Source organism: Strongylocentrotus purpuratus, unplaced genomic scaffold (genome assembly GCF_000002235.5).
Source record: "Strongylocentrotus purpuratus isolate Spur 01 unplaced genomic scaffold, Spur_5.0 spur5_scaffold_6, whole genome shotgun sequence".
Classification (NCBI taxonomy): domain Eukaryota; kingdom Metazoa; phylum Echinodermata; class Echinoidea; order Camarodonta; family Strongylocentrotidae; genus Strongylocentrotus; species Strongylocentrotus purpuratus.
This window is the reverse complement of record NW_022145612.1, coordinates 4338810-4357099: the sequence shown is the minus strand read 5'-3', so window position 1 is coordinate 4357099 and position 18290 is coordinate 4338810. Positions and strand designations below refer to the sequence as shown.

The following is an 18290-nucleotide window of genomic DNA, read 5'->3' as shown; positions in this document are numbered from 1 at the left end:
ATGATTGGGCTACCATGTTTCTCCTATGCTTTATTCCATACCAGTCCATAAGGTATCAATGTTTATTCTCATTGCATGGGCATAATAGATATTATACAACGTCATATTGAAACTTTTAATATGATGATAGCAGGTTGAGACATCACAAAAAGAATTGTCTTTCCATTTTTTAAATTTTTGTAATTATTTATTATATAGGGTACAGATTCGGTCGATGGACTTGAGTCATCTAAATCATCATCCATGAAGAAAAAAAATCTTCCAGATCTTTGATTTTTGGTCCTCTTCTATTTGAGATTGTTGTCTCCTGAGTTGTCTTTAATAATAATACATTCCTCATTGAGAAAGTTTTGGGTTTATTTGAACTCGAATATCTCAGGATAAAACGAAACATCTAAATACTTTGAGTTAAACAAAAGTTAAGACTTCTTAAAATGGCAAAAAGAAATCTCAGATTAGAGAATTTCTAAAAATATCACTAGATAATGATATATTTTTTATTTTTTACTGTATGTTTGGTATTGATACAGAAGTCGACACACGTTTGACCTCCATGTATATTAAGTAAGGAATATTTCTAAATGACTATTCTATTTCTTTGTTTACTTATATAGTTTATGTTACATGTATATAATGTAGTATAGTAAAAAAAAAAATAGTTTTAAAATTCTTGCCAAAGACAGGGAACCAGACTCGACTGGCACTTGTGCTAACTTCTGGTACCCCCTTTAACAACAAAAGTGTACACATACTATTTTATTCCATTTATATACGACATACTTTGTAAAACAATATTTATATTATTCATGTGTTATGTTATCGATCTTGTGTTATATTGTTATATTTTATGTAATCATGCTTGATAAATTATGTTTTGATTGTTATTATTTTTGTTGTTAATAAACTCAAACTAAAACTCAAACTCAAACTCAAACTCAAAGGATCACTTAAGGGATAGTTGAATTCTGTTGCAGAGGGCGCTACACAAAATAACTTTTTTGTGAGATAATGAAAAACTGAGTGTCAAATCTGAAAGAACATAATATTTAAATGACAAAATCATCTTTGTTTGATCAAAATTGGTTCAGAGACGGTTGAAATATAGCGATTTCTAATACTTGTGTACCACCACAAATATTAGATTTTTTGAAAAATTTGAAAAAAACCGTTGAAAAAAAAAAGAAATAACACCTTTTACGTCGTATTTCAGCAATGTCGATTTGGGATTTTTTTGTTGGCATTTTCGTGTTGATTATATTACGCACAACCAGCCGGCCCATGTTTTGTTATTTTTAATCAAATTATTAATTAACGGTCACCGTGTTTTTTTTTAAGGGGAGCTGAATTGGTATGCTCGTATTGGCTAAATTTCACACATTTTGGGATCTAAAATTACCTTCATAGCAATTTTAGGTTCTAAAAGGGCACTAGAAATGTCATAGATAAGAATAAGAGCAATAACCATTGAACCAGAACTCAACTATCCCTTTAACTTAACATCCCATTGACTAATTTCAAAATAGGTTTTTTGTTGTTGTTGTATTTGTGTGTTATTGGTGTTCGATGATGGCTACAGGGAGCAGACATGGTCTGGTTTTGTGATATAAAATCCACTTAATCTTACACTTTTAACTGCAGATCGTGTATTTTATTTACCTGATTTTGCTTTTTGAACATATCTTCAAGCTTTTGATATGATTATTTTGTTCTTTGATACCTTCTGGAGGTAGAATATTGTGATAGTTTTACAGCCATTTTCTGCCAAGGAATTTGAACACACACCTGTAGTCCCATATGGAGGATCCTGAGTTTGCTTATTTTGCCCAGCCTTCTTCATACCTACACTACAGGCAACAATAACTGTAATGTATATTTTCTGACTGAATTATGCTTATATTATTCTTATGATATAGAAGCAATTACTCACTGGGATTTAAATCATTTACCAGATGATTTAGCTTACGGTCTACTACTACTAATAGCTAACCTACATAAAATGGGTGTAGCTGAGTGAGTGAGACTGCTGAGCTTTTCTGACTTCCCTTTGTTTGTTCTGAATACGTATTGAATATTGAATACTGTCCTGCCAAATTTAATCACCGGTATTCATCACCGTTCGACTTGCAAACGCCATCATGAAGAATTACTTCTTACCACCCTCTTCTTCTAGATCACATCCACTCCTTCTAGCAATACTCTCAATAGTGTGTGCACTTAAACTATTGAAGAGTGGAAACCTGTACACGCAGATTGCAGACCATAGATCAGCTTCTTTACCCTTCTTCGATCTACACGCAACGCTGTGTGAACCAAGATCACTACACCAGCCTACTAGAAGGCGTACTTACACTGCAGATATTGATAACTGCAAACTGTTACTTTTTACATCATCCTGTAATAAGTGGAATCGAAATACAAAGCTTTGTCCACTTGACTTCAGGTCGACTTCTTTGAGCCACCTAACCATCCTACTTCTCCTCAGCGGACAAGTTGAAACCAACCCTGGTCCATCAACTAGTGCTCCTGAGACATTTCCATGTGCCATCTGTGGGGATGAAGTGAGAGACAACGACCCTGCTCTCTTATGCGATCACTGCGACTGCTGGTGCCACATCTCATGTGTCGGTATCTCCCCAGACTCCTATGATATCTTGACGAAGAAGTCCAGGAGCTTCGCTTGGGTGTGCTGCCAGTGTTCCTCTACCAACATAGGGTCAAGCAGCTCGCTGCAAGGTCTTAACCTCTCACAGACCAATCGTTTCTCACCCCTTCACCACGACTCCAGTAATGAAGAAATCCTTCCCTCCATCAACCCTCTAACCTCTACGCCTACATCGAGCCCTGGGGGATGTCGTCAACCACGATTTCACCCTCCATCAAGAAATCGCAAAAAGGCATTTAAAGTGATGGTTGTAAACTGCAATGGTCTTAAGGGGAATGCTAAAAAATCAAGCTTCCATGCAGCTATTGCTCACCACACTCCTGATTTTGTTTTTGGTTGTGAATCAAAACTGGATGACAGCTTATCATCATACTCGATCTTCCCAAGCAATTACTCCATCTACCGTAAGGACAGAAACATCCATGGAGGTGGTGTTTTCATAGCAATCATCGACACGCTAATTGTCACTGAATGTCCAGAGTTTGACTCAGACTGTGAGATACAGTGGTGCAACGTGCAACTTGCAAATGCCAAGCCACTGTATATTGGTAGCTACTACTGCCCCCCCAACAACAGACAACAAGGTCTTGAAGGCTTGCACCAGTCATTGTCCAAGATTATGACAAGGCACCGGCGCAGCCACCCTAACATCTTGATAGCCGGCGACTTTAATCACCCAGACATCAACTGGGATGACCAGTCGACTACAAATCCAGCCACTTCTACTTGTCACCAGAAGCTGTTGGATATCCTTTTGCACAACTCCTTGTCTCAAACAGTCAGGGAAGTCACCCGACCTTCATCCAACAACATCCTGGATCTAGTTGTGACGTCAAATCCCGCCCTGGTTGAGAATGTGTGCGTAAAGTCTGGGATATCAGACCACAACATCGTCACTTTTACTCTTGCTGCAAATCCAAAGATCTCTGTCAAGCCCCTGAGGAAGATCTACCAGTTCCACAAAGCTGACGAACAGCAACTGAGAGATGCAGCAGCCGAATTTGCGACGGAATTCCTCCAATCAGATCCAGAAAGAAGATCAGTGGAGACAAACTGGTCTATCATTGTCAACTTCTTGAACAGGTGTTTGTCTGAGCTTATTCCTTCCAAAATGAGCAAAGGAAGGAAACATCTTCCTTGGATTACTCCTCCTTTGAAACGCCAGATGAGGAAGAGAGATAGCCTATTCAAGAAGGCACACAGCCAGTCTTGCTCCACAGCTTGGACAGCCTACCGACAATAATATTCAGGAACCAAGTTGCCAAGAATGTGCACAGAGCACGTTGTGAGTACGTCAACAACATCACTGGGGCAAGCCTTAAGGACAACCCAAAGTCTTTCTGGTCTTACATCAAGACATGTCGTTCTGAAAACATTGGTATTCCTACCTTGCGTACTCCATCTAAACTATGCGCCTCAGCATTAGACAAGGCAGAGACACTGAACGACTACTTCCAGTCTGTCTTCACTCCTCACCAGCTCCAACCTCTTGTACAGAAAGGACCTTCTCCTTTTCCAACTATTGGTCACCTGCATGTTCACAGGACTGGTGTCGAGAAACGCCTCCAACAACTGGACCCTTCAAAGGCCAGCGGACCTGATGAACTTCCACCCAAGCTCCTAAAGTTGGTAGCTCGCGAGATTGCTTCTCCACTGTCCTTCCTGTTTCAACAAAGCTACAACAGTGGCATCGTTCCAGCCCAATGGAAACAAGCACTGGTTACCCCTATTCACAAGTCGGGAGAAAAGTGTGACCCCTCCAACTACAGACCGATCTCACTTACCTGCGTTTGCTGCAAAGTCATGGAACACATCATCCTGAGCCATGTGTCGAAGCATGTTGCAGTGAATAATATCCTCACTGATGCACAGCATGGCTTCCGACGAGGGTTGTCAACAACCACTCAATTGACAACAGCCGTCCACGACTGGTCCTCCATCCTACAGCAGCGTAGCCAAGCTGATATAATCTTCTTGGACTTCAAGAAGGCGTTTGATCGAGTACCACACCTTCTCCTGTCAACCAAACTTCAGTACTATGGAATAAGTGGTGACTCACTCCAGTGGATAATGTCTCTCCTCACTGATAGACAGCAGGCAGTTGTAGTTGATGGATCCAAATCAACATGGAGGGATGTAACATCTGGAGTCCCCCAGGGATCCGTCATCGGCCCTACCCTCTTCCTGTTGTATATCAACGATATCCAAGACAACATCCAGTCCACAATGCGTCTCTTCGCAGATGACAGCACCCTCTATCGTGAGATTCGATGCCCTGAGGACCATCAAATCCTAAAGGACGATCTCCAACAGCTGTCCAGGTGGTCTTCAAACTGGATGATGGACTTCAACGTGAAAAAGTGCGCTATCCTCACCATCACACGGAAGCGTACTCCCAGCATCCGAGAATACCACCTGTCAAATGGACTGATTCCGAGAGTGAAAGAGTACAAGTACCTTGGAGTAACGGTTGCTGCTGATCTCCGTTGGAACAAGCACTGCCAAACCATCCGGCATAAAGCAAGCCGTACTCTAGGTCTTCTTCGCAGGACTCTCTCACCCTGTACCAGGGATGTAAAGTCCAGGGCCTACACAGCCTTAGTGCGCCCCCAATTGGAGTATGCCTCGGAGGCTTGGAACCCACACAGCGTCACGGTCACAAAAATGCTAGAGCAAGTACAAAGAACAGCGGCTCGCTTTGTGTACCGTGACTACAGATACACCACATCACCATCAGCTCTTGTGGCAGCTCTAGGGTGGGACACGCTTCACACACGTCGAATCCTCGACCAATGCACCCTTCTCTACAAGATCCATCACCGACTTGTCTCCATACCTGCACCAACTATTGTTATCCCCGCTACATACTTCGGAAGACATGACCACAACCTGAAGTATGTAATTCCTGTTGCAACTATCGACTCCTTCAAGTTCTCATACTACCCAAGAGCAATAAGGATCTGGAACCATCTGCCAGGCTCTGCAGTCAATGCAACAGGAATAACCAACTTCCAGGAGGCTGCTCTACCCTCCATCAGAACGATGCAGCCCCCCATTGGTTCTCACATCATATAAGCTTAATAGCTTGGTTTTTACTTGCACTGGACTTAGCATATTTTACTGTAAATTGACAAGTGCTTTGTCCACACACCATTCCAGCAATTCATGACACTCCTTGTAGTCACTTGCCTCACCTACCATCCCAGTATAGCTTCCTGAGTGAGCTGCCAAAGGGATTACCCAACCAAGTACCAAGTGTGTGTGAGAGTGTGTGTGTGTGGGGGGGGGGGGCTGGATTGTCGTTTATACTACATTGCTAAAAGTGAAATATAATGATTTTGAAAATATGTGCATTCTGTAGTTTAAGTTTAAAAAGACTTGTCCAAAATATGTAGATTTTTTTCCCCATTAAATAGGGATGACAGGGGTTAGAAGTTGTGTATGAAATTCGGGCACAATAAAATCCCTTAGGCTTTTTATCAAACAGGGAATATGCATTCATCTAAATCAGGAACATCAGATGTGTAGATCATGATAATTCAATTCACCTCATAATAGTGTTAGAAGCTTCCCCTTGGCTGGCTACTTGGGCTGCTTTGCTTGCCTTTTTCACTTCTAGATATTGTATATCCAGCTTGTGTGGCAGCCCTCCTTGCAAGTCATTCTTCATTGCTTGAAGGAAATCAGGACCTTCCTTCCATGTTTTCGATTAAAAAAAACTTCTTCAATTCCGTTCCTCTTAAAGCCCGTCTGTACTAGTTCGGCCAGGGGGGATCAGACCAACCATCCTGCGTGGTCACTGACAGGTGGCTATCTCACAAACTCAGCTCTTAATTAATATAACAAAAAGGGAACATGGGGGACCAACGTGCACCGCTTAGGCATTGAGAGGTAGCTAGAAGAATTAGTGGGGCTTTAATCAAATATCAGTAGGATTCAGTGATGACTCAACATACATAACATGGTGTGGCGTGGATCCATCATGAATTACTGCCAAACGATTGCTAACAAAAGTCTGAAACCTTGATATCTCATCTCATAATGAAACCCAGTACTGTCATACTATGAGTAGGTCCTCTTCACTGGTATCTCAAGTTCCCTTTTCAGCATCATGTTCACTCCGATTGCAACACATACTAATATTAACTCCATTCTTGGAATTGAGATATCTTCGAATAGTGTCACCCTAGATTTGCTCATTAGAAAAGAACATCTTGGCTCTCTTGACATTAAGCATTTGAAAGTAGGAAATTGTGTCATATTCCACTTCACTTGCATCTGATAATTGATGTAGAGAGATCGACTCGGCATCCTTAGCACCTACTGGTTTTAAGCATCTCTCTATTTTTTCCTGACAATTCTGGCAGCTTATCTAACTATCCCTGCTATCTTCCCTGGACCATCTGACACGGACACTACCAGATGCAGAGGGCTTTGTTGTTCAGTTGCTTAAAATGTACACTCAGACATTCAAGACAGTGTGGGCCGTATGATGGTATGATCCATCAAGTTCCATGTACACAATCTTCATCTACAGATCCTCTTTACTCTTCATTTTTACTTCCATGTTTTTATGGCGCCAAGTTGAACGTTCAAAGCTATCTCGTGTAGTGAAGAAGCATTCCATGTCAGGGTGAATAACGCTTGATTAAGGTTCTCTCCCTCTACAGTTGTTACAGTAGCACATTATGGGTTATCAATGCCACATGTATTTCAATTTTGGGGTGAAATTTGCAGCTTTCTGTGACAGAAAGCTTCTGCCTACACATGGCAGTCTGTTGTTCTTTTTCTACTTCTCTGCTTGTATAGTGTCTAATTATATTATGTTGATATCTTTCTCTCCACCAACCTTACCATTTTCTTGAAATCTGCATTATCTGTTATGATGATGGTAGCATATGAGGTAGAAACAATTGCTTGCATTGAATTTTATATTTGTTGTTTGTTTTCAGAGCTCGCTTTTTTGACAAAGAAGTTATTTTTCTGTTTTTTATTCAAGAATCACTAAGAATGAGATCCTGTATCCTTCCATTCCTCCGTTACTCTCTGTGATTACAGATGTCGTCTTTTTTACAGTTCTTTGTTCATTCAGGCATACATTTCCCTTTGTAGTAGTGCATGATCTATATTGAGTCTACTTTTTATGCCCCTTGCGTGTATTTATGATTACAAGTTTATCATTTCTCTTTTCATTTAACCCCCCCCCCCAAAAAAAAAAAAAAGATAGTGATAATTATGATGATTTATTTCTGCGTCTTCTTGATTCGTGTCACCGATCTCTTGAAAAAGGAAAAAAGAAAAGTGAAAAACAGGAAAGCAGAAGAGAAAAAAGACATAGACAACCTTTCGATTTTAACTTAATTCAACAATGTTCTTTTTGTAATGACAACGTATCTCATGTTCATCCAGAATACATTGTGAGATTTTTTTTTTACTGGTAGCGTTCATTCTGGCCTCTCCAGGGCGTAAGTTAAAGCTAGATGTAAAGATGTATACTAGGATGCCCAGTAATCATAATCTTTTCCTTGCTAGCATGTTTAAAGAACATAAAAATAGGCACCAATTTAGTTGCAAGTGCTTTAGGAAGAAACGAAGGGTGTTTAGTAGATGTGTTTTACATACATACATAAATATTGATATTTATATAGCGCCTTTACATAAACATGCTCAAAGCGTTTTATCTAAAATATCTCAGTCTACCACCTCATCTTATATGGGTTGGAAATATCAGGATAAAGCAGAACTCGTCACATAGTTGTTATGTCATGTTTACAAAAAAATAAAATATTATTGAGTATAACTGATGAGATCCCAGTTACCAAAATGTCGTCATCCAAGTCTACAAGAGCTTGTTCTTATATGCTGCCATCTGCTGTCAATATCACTGTTGGTATTTCTAAAGTTCTCTCTCTTCCTACTCGTTACTCTCTTCTTGTCATGTCGTCCTCCCTTTCATCATCAAATCATCATAAACTGTTCCGTCCATTGTGTCTACTCCATTGTCAATGGAGTCCAATGCCTAAGAAATTGATTACATTAAGACGCCATTGCTGTGCCATTTTTCTGACGAGTTCCTCTATTGATGAAAATAATGATACCCTAATCCCATGAAAATATATTGCCGGGAAACTGGTATTTTCTGGTCATCCATAGCTACTATAGTTCTGTGCCATTACACTCAGATTCGTCCACAGTTTTTAGTGGGAATAACAATCAATTAAGCAACATGACAATAACAACCAACAACTGTACATGCAAGGGGACCAAAATTATATCCTATTAAACATATTGTTTCTTATAGATGAAGCTCCATAAAGTTTGAATATTTACAAACATCCATTGTTCCGTTGTATTGCTTGCAAATCTAACTTTTTTTTTTTATATATTTTTTTAAAAACTTTACTACGATAGAAAGGATTAGTTGTAGGACATTGAGCCAGAGATTCTATAAGATAACTTATAAATGTACATTGTAACTGCATGATGTTTGGTCAGTTTTGAGTTCACTTGTTTCAAGTATCATCGCCTGTTACATGTAATAGCAATACAAGGTTCATTTGTCATTAGAAAGAAAAAGGGAAGAACAGCTTTTGAGATTAATTGAAAAATATGTGGTCATCTTGTCGGATAATTGGTTGCATACTTACATAGCAAAATGTTCAGAATCGATATGTGAAAAATATTTCTCAAAAAGACTATATATATATATATATATATACATATTTTTGTCATTCTCTTGTCTCGATCTACAGTAGATGTATAACTATAATTAGGTCTATTTTGCCCTACTTTCTTTTTAAAATTACGTTTTTACTGTTTTAGCCCAAGAATTCATTGCTAATATTATACTTGCTACGGATTTAGATTTTCCTTGAGATCTAAAGTGACATAGCGCTTCAAAGGCCCTTGGGAAGTAGGACCCGAAAGGATGTTAAGTAAACATTGATTTTTATATGTGTGGGCGAGTGTGTATGTGTAGGAGGGATTTTAGGCCCCAACAGATTTATATCAGTATAAGAAGCCACGGGAGAAATGCTACCATATACATGATGTACACACCTTTTTCCAAGGGTTATCCTGGAGTGGTTATGAATACTATTTTTAAATAATTTTCCTCATCCCACTTGACGAACTTGTTTCCAATTCATAGTACAAACTTAACAATCAAATAAGCTCCTTGTCTTTCAAGAAAAATATGCCTTCAAACCATCATTTATCAAATTTTTACTGTAATTGACCCCTAGAACCTGCCCAATGTGTGTACTCTCTGGATTGAAGGTACTCGAAATAATGATATTTTTTAAAAATAAAATAAATGTCATTTGGCAGGATTTTAACCTTATTTCAAAATCACTGGCTTTTAACATAAATGTAGATCAGACTTGCATGACTTTGAAATAAAGACGTCACACTGCACACGTGTTTGAAGAAAACTTAACAAAATTGGCTCACTGGTTTAGTAGTAAGAAATCCAGGCCTATTTATTAGCCTTTTTTTTGTAATACTTCATAATAATCTCACCAAAGTATATTTGGATGTGTCCATTCATCTTGCTCTATTGTATCATGGTCGTCATGATCACTTCTTGTATTTTTCCTGTTGATAAATTTATGTTTTTCAAAACACTAATTTCTATTGCCATTAACAGCTTAATAGAAGGTTGTATTCGATTAAAAGTAGAACATTATTTGTAATCTGAAGCATTGCCATAATACATTCGCTTTTATGTAAAAAAACAATTGTAGCAAAGTCACATAAAAAGACTCTCTTTAAAACACCCTTAGAGTAAAATATAAAAAATGGCTAGATAGTTTTAATCTAACGTACAAATTTTATTGTCACTTATGTGATGTCCATGTACTGATATTTGTGTTCAATAACTTTTCTACATTTGATTATTTGCAAGATGAAGTGAATTCCTTTATCATTTGGGTTTTTACAGACCTCAGTATTATCCTTTATACTATACAACTGGAATTTCCAATAAATATATGAACTTTTTTTTTTTACAGTGCACTTGCATGACCAGAACTAAATTTATCTTTATCCTGTCAAAATGTATTCTAAAGAAAGTCAGTAGAATGATAGGATGATTAATGTTACTTGTAACCACTGAATACATTGAATGTTATCCGGGTGCTTAGCCAAGCCAAGCCAAACCACATCCTAACTTCCGTTGTATATCATGTGCAAATCTTAAAAGCTGAAACACTCCATGGACTTGGGCAAATATCTTTTTCCCAATGATGAACTTCTTGGTTTATTTCTAGTGCTTTGAGCTTGAACATTAAATTTCTGTATCTTCAAGAAGATGTACTTGATACACTTCAACCTAAAATTTTACTGGTTTCAGTTCTTGTAATCTGTATATAGATATGTTTGAATAATAAATAGGCTCAATACTGAAATCAGGAGGATAAGGCTTATATGTGATTCATTGTATCAATCTATCAAGGTCTTCATATATTCCCTCGCACCCCAACAAAACACCATTAATACCTTTCTTGTTCCAAGGAGTATCAATTAATTTCACTACTTTGCATGATTTTATTTAAATAACGAGAGGTTTAAAGGTAGTTAGACATTTTGATAATTAATTGGGAATCACTTACATACACAATTTGTGTTATACGTGTACTTGGACATGTGACATGAACATTCAAACAAATGTATATGACACCTTGCTTGTATAGATCGATTCTAATTTGCTCTTCAGGTCACAGAAGTAGAGTTAAAGGTCAAGTGCCCAGCAAGATTTATTTTATTGTACCATTTCTATCTCTCTAACTTGCCACTGTCAGGGCCTTTTAAAATGCCACAGGTGATGCACTGCAAACAATCACCTAAAGTGGATGTATGAGTGGTCAATTTGTTATCTAAAGTAGACCTCTGTTGACCATTACCAGTGTAAAACACAAGCTTAATGGTCACTTTATTCTCTCCCTGGCAGTCTTAAAAAAGCTGTACACCCATTAAAGGATGCATCTGACTTTGCCATTCTACTTAGATTAGTATATATTGCCATCAATTTGATTTATTATGCCTGCCTTTACACTCCATATTTCATGATTATAGTGTTCCTCATCCCCAAGCAACAAATCTGTTTTATTTAGCAGGGTGATATATTTGCTTAAAGCGTTAGGAGAGTGATGGCATCTGTAACTTAAATCGCTTTATATGTAGGGATGATACCAACTTGCCTAGAATTTTTTTTTTAAATGATGAAATTTAACACTTAATTGTGCAATGATTTCTTTGGTGCTAAATAGACTACACTGGAAGATTTTATGGATAAAACAAGGATAATGTCTTAATTAATTTTCTTTAAAGGACCTAAAAGACTTTTAAGATACATTTTAATGATACTGTAACATGTTATAGTGCGACATGGTTGTGAATATTTTGAAACAAGCGTGTACATAACAAATGTTGCTGTTTATAATATAGCCCGTGTCTGTGTGATATCAAAATGATTTGATGGTGGACTGTTTCCCTTGATTTTACATTGATCATGATATTCTACAGCTGTATAATGGAGACAATCGTCATAAGGCATTACGTTATGATAACGCTATAGATTTGTATAGTGCATTTTCAAAAAGTCACTCAAGGCACTAATGATGATTAGTTGAGTGATAGACAATTTTGCAAACATTATCCAAGCACACAATATCCATTACCATGATAGGTGGAATTATTGAGAGGTTAAATGATGGATCTTTAAAAAGAACAAAAATATATATGAATGAGACTTAAATTAAATCAATGACTCAAATGAAAGAAACCGAGGCTTGGTTCAAAACGTAACAACCCAGGTCTTTCCAGTAGATCACAATTTTGTTTCATTTGGATCTAGATAATAAGACTATCATCTATCCAAATACCACCATGGAAATGAGAAGACACTTTAAGAATGTTACGAAGTGTATTTTTAGACCGCGAAGGCATGTAATTTCTCTTTTAACTCCAATATAACCACAGGTTTATTTGATTGATCTATAGCTGGGGCATTGAACGGGAATTGAGTTTCAGAAGGAAAACAAAAGGTGTATTGAACTTGTATGACGATGAAGATATCGAGATATATTTTGATTTTCCAATTCCTTCGATTCCTACTCTTTATTAAATAAATTACATATATTAAGACACGCGCGACTGAGTGACTGAATTTTCTGTTTTCTTTTACACATATTGTTTTGGTTTCAAGGTTTCCACACGTAATTTATAATGGAAACGGAATTTTCTAACGGGATTAGTGGTTCTGTTATATTCGTTTAGAGTTGCAATACACGTCTTTTGTGCTCTGTGTAAACACACTCTAGCTGATTATCTCCATCCACCGTATAGACATATCATGGCTATAGCCATAATTTGCAGATCCATTTTCAGATATATTTGCCTAACAAGACAAATAAAATGGCTCATGGCCTGATTTACGGGAAATCAGTTTCTTCAAGCTTTCGCCAACGCGTCGAAACCCGATATGTTACCGCAGTTGCATCTTGTGATTCACACGTCGCTTCCATATGGGACACTCATCATTTATTAATGAATATAATCCATTCATCCTCAGACACACACGCGCACACACGCACGCACACACACACACACGCACACACACACACACACACACACACATATATATGCAATGGATAAATATTTATCGATGGTTGCTGAAAATTGAAATTGATAAGTTCATAAATTTATGATTAACAGGAAGTGTAAATTTTAATGGCCATTTATGTTTTCTTACTGTTATGGAGTTGTTATTTGTTGTTGTAATTGCTCATTTTCATGTTATACGTAATAGTGCTAGCTGTAATATCATAGTTTAAAAAGAAGAAGAACAAAAATCGCTGCGCGCACACACACACACACACACACACACGCAAACAAGCTCACAGCAAGCCGATTACCCGGACAGATGAATTTCATCATATTCCAATATAGTGCTTATTTTTTCAAATATTTTTCTTTTTTAGTACATCTGTCATTCTCGCACTGAAAATGCTATTATGCCTATTTCTACATTATTATTAAATTCTCTTCATTTTTTTCTCCCACTCTCTTCCCCCACAATTTTCTTTTTCTATCTGTCTATAGAACCATCTTGGTTTCTTTCTTGAGCGCACAGCACAATGACCTGCAGTAACAACACTAGCTATAATTATGCCTTATTACACTTCACTGTCATCGGGCATATACAGGTAGGCGGGCGGCAGGAGGGGAAATTGACCGCGTAAAACATGTTATCCTTCCAGGAAAAATGAATAAAAAATAAATTCAATATATACTTCTAAAAACTAATTTGGCTTTATTCTGCACATACGTACACGCGCGTAGAACAGTACATAAATTTTTATTATATCGGATATGACGTAACAAACATGCATATTCATTAACTCCTTCTAGAAGCGCCCGAATAGAGGCTACCGGAACAATAAGCCATATTCTAAGTGTTTGATTCATTGAACATGCAAAAGTTACCATGGCAAATGGAAACTATGTTCAGAGATGATTAACGCTCGTAGTGAAAACTCGTTAGTTTGATTTACAGATGACTAGAAGGAGGAATGGAGATTGAGAGTTCAGAAAGAAAATGTGGACAGTTCATAGACGTCATAGCAACATCGTGTTTCTCTTTAGTAACTCCTTAAATTGATTTCATATATATCTCCCTGCTCGATCATAATATGCAATACTTTTGAATCCTTTAACATTAAAATTATTTATCATTATTTGTCATTTTATCATTCTAAATTTTATATATGCGTTTGAGGGTTTGTGGGTGAACATTCAATTGAAGATTTAAGATTGGCCTTAATATTTCTATAACTTATTTTTCATTGAGAGTCTTTATGTCAAAATGATATGTTGTCAAGAATGGTGTGTGCGTAAGTGTAGGCACTTGTGTGAGGTGTGTGGGCGTGCGTGTGTGTGTAATAAAATGGTGTGTGCGTAAGTGTAAGCGGTTGTGTGAGGGTGCGTGGGGGCATGTGCGTGTGAGTATGTATGTTTCGCGTGTGTGTAATGAAATGAAAATAAGATTGGCCTATATAGCTTATGAAAGTGGATGCTACTGCGAGAAATATAAAGTATAGAGGTAGAAACAAATTGTTACATGCCACAGTAAGCCAGACTCCACTTGACCCCCCTAAAAAAATAGGCACCAATCAACGGTGTATTAGCTTACTGTTGAAAATCCAACCTTCATAGCAAATTGCTCTGAAATAAAGCAGAAAATATAGAGAAGCAGATTGGTGATAGTTTGAACAAAATTGAACAAACAATAAGAAATGTATGATAGTTTAAATCTTTTATTCACTATTTTAATACTGTACATACGGGAACGTCAAAATGGCTGAATCGGAAATGTCACCGGGATGCTGTTAATAGCGGAAGACTTTCCAAGTTGTTCTAACCATGGTCCAACACACAAATTACTAAAAAAATGTCATTTTTAAGAAATAATAACCCAGAAGAGTCTTTTCTTTTAAAGTACCTATACTAATATGCTAATCATTATAAACTGAAGTAGATAAAGAGAAAATGAATGATGTTTTTGTAGACCACGACAAAGGGACGAGCTTCTTACGACTACATCACAATCCAAAGACTAAATTGACAATGAGTGATTTGAACAGATTGTCATGAAGTAGTAATTTCATATTTCAAACATTCATAACTTTATCGTTATTTGTCCGATTTATTTCAAACTTTCACCATTATGTGTTTCTAAGTTTTCTGCTTTCACAAAAATGAGATAGTTTCAAAGGCTTTGTTTTTAATGTATTACGTCAGCCATGGGAAGATGATGATCCATGCTGGTTTACAAGACATTTGAACGTTACCGATCGGTGCGAAGATCACGAAAGAGGGGCACGCGTATGGATTACTATCCTGACTGGATCGATGGATAAATGAATGAATACATGAATGAAAGATTCACAAAACCTCTTCAACATCTTTATTTTGCATTCTTTTGTTGAGAATCTATCTTTAACATAATCCCTATCACCTTTAATATGCCACACCCGACGCGTTCTGGCGTACCGTACATCGTCATGACCGGTTGACATACCTTACATGATTGTGTTAGGAAAGATACAATCAATTTTAGGAATCTATCTAGTGTTATTCTTACACATTAATCTTAATTATAACAATATCAAGGAAATGAATAAATAGAAGGAATAAAAAGTTATGACCTATATGAAAAGGCCTGTATGGAACGGAGTGTAATCCAACAGAAAGCAATGCAAGTTCGATACAACAGAGAAATGAAATGTAGCATATCCTTGAAGATCGAAAAACAAGGGAAATACAGGATTATAATAAGGAGGAAACGAAGAAAAAAAGGACTTTCCACTTTTTCCAAGAGTTCACTTCTTGGTAATTGATATCGGCTAAGGGGAAATTTTGCTATTGATTTTTGGAATCGTTCAGACTGGGAGCTTCTTTAATGTCTTTAAAGTGCACACTAGTACATTACCTGCAACCTGAATGTGCAGAAGGATCATCTTGTTAATGTTAAATGTAACTAACAATTTGTGTCATTAGATTTTTTTTTAAATGCATTTCATTGATGATAAGGCAGAGGTCGTGTTTATTTTAGAACTACATCTTAGCTATGGTGGGTGATGTTTAATAAGAACATAAATTTGCTCATTATTCCCTGTACTGCCAATGTAAATTACATTTTATGGGGTCTTTTTTGCAGTAAAAGCCCATTCATGTATTCCCTCAAAAAGTCACAAAAAAACCCCAATATGATGAAGACCCATTGCGATAGGCAATGTGATAATATAATAACACTGCCTTCAAACAAAACGCGAAGGTGAAAAGTGTTACCGAAAATCTTTATTCTTTTACTTTTAACATTTATGCCTACGTTTTAATATCCGTTGCAAAACAAGGATATTAAAGAACAAGTTTTCCACATAATACCAAAAAGCTTTGAAAGAAGGTTTAATAAGTCAGACAAATGCATCGAAAAGACAAACATATTTTTCCTAGGTCTCATGGGATATTTTCGCATGACATAATCGGATAAAATGCTTCGCAACCTGAATTTGTCTCACTTATCCTAGGAATGTGATTATTTTATTTAGATAAAAGGAGATGACAATCTGCAATCCTTACAGATATTATGATTTTTCTTTAAAATGCAATCCTAAAATTACGGGAATGATATAACGAGCCAATTGTCTCGAGGGAAGAAAGGAAATTGATTACTTTCATTACATCTCGTGTAATAAAATAAGAACAACGGTGCCTTAAATAACTATAACTGTTTTCCCCTTCCAGTGCGACCAATGTCTGCGTAGTGCCTGAAGTTAACCATCATAGTACTTCCAAGGATTTTATCGTGTTTTCCTATTGAACGTGATACATCATGACCAAAAAAAAAAGATCGAAATTTGTTTTAAAAGGATGCAACTGATCTCCTTGTTGATTTCAGAATGCATTCATGTAATAATTTATTGCAAGTCTTTTATAAATTTGTATTCAACTATTTATGCAAGGTGTCATTATACTTAACCCCCCCCCCCCCCCATTTCTGCTCTCTGGTGAAATACTTTGTCAGAATGTTCAATATCACACAACATTATATTACAATACTGTATCTATAACAATTTGATTACACGAAAAACAGGATTTTACAGCTAATCACCTAAATTCACTAATTTAACCCGAATATCATATACTATTTCCGTTCTATGATAATGTTTTTAACAGTTTAGAATATAATATGAAGCTTTTCACTGAAAGATTTAAAGCTGCCTAACCCAATTTGGAAGACGGCGAAATGGACTTAAAATTGCCTGTGAGCTAAGCAAATTTAAACTACAGATTGCAACATTTAATTTCCCGGTTAAGCAACTACGTTACATTGTCCGCATCCCCCGGAAGAAAATCGCTGGCGTTTATTTGCAACAGAAGCCATTGGAGCCCCTGGTGCCACCCCACCCCTCCCACCACCACCATCGCCCCGGAAATATCATCTGGGCCGACCCTGGTCAGCCTCCGCACTTTCAAAAACGATGCGTGGTCCCTCGGTTATGGTGTTAAGATGTTTTATAGCTATCATTTTCATTTACACCGAGAAAAAAACCCCAGAATGAATGCTACCGTAACGGTCAAAAATGTCCAGAGTACATCAAAGTCCAAAGCGCTCCTGAAGAAGATGTCTGATTCGAAATACTGCAGAGATCAAAAGGAGATTATTCTACCAAGGTAACCTTCCTCTGGGTGAGAGTATCCATCAGTGAAGAGTGTGACGTACCTTCCTGTATCTTCTGGGAATTGGTTTAGGGATGAGATCGGGATTGGAAGGTGCAGATCCCGATGAGACAATGAACTCTACCGGCTAGCACAAATTATTTATAATGTAGACAGTGTACGCAGGAAAATTGATTAATGAGGAGATGGTAGATGAGATTTGTTTGGCCATGCTTACCCATATGCTACTTGTTTCATTATGATTAAGCTTTAAGTCTCAACGCGGATTTTGTTCATCATCAGGTCATCTCGTGGTTTCCTATTTAGGTCTGACAAAGACCTATACCTATGGATAAGATGATCCCTATGGGTAAGGATATCTTCTTAAAGATTTCCTGGACTAAAA

General features: G+C 37.3%; 1 protein-coding gene across 1 annotated transcript; it reads left to right on the top strand.

Moving 5' to 3' along the window:
- Positions 1-1996: 1996 nt before the first annotated feature.
- On the top strand, positions 1997-5737 carry LOC105443737. Its single transcript, XM_011677290.2, has 3 exons — positions 1997-2010; positions 2441-3745; positions 3913-5737. The coding sequence occupies exons 1-3, from the start codon at positions 1997-1999 to the stop codon at positions 5735-5737; spliced, it is 3144 nt and encodes a 1047-aa protein (XP_011675592.2).
- The last annotated feature ends 12553 nt before the right edge of the window (positions 5738-18290 follow it).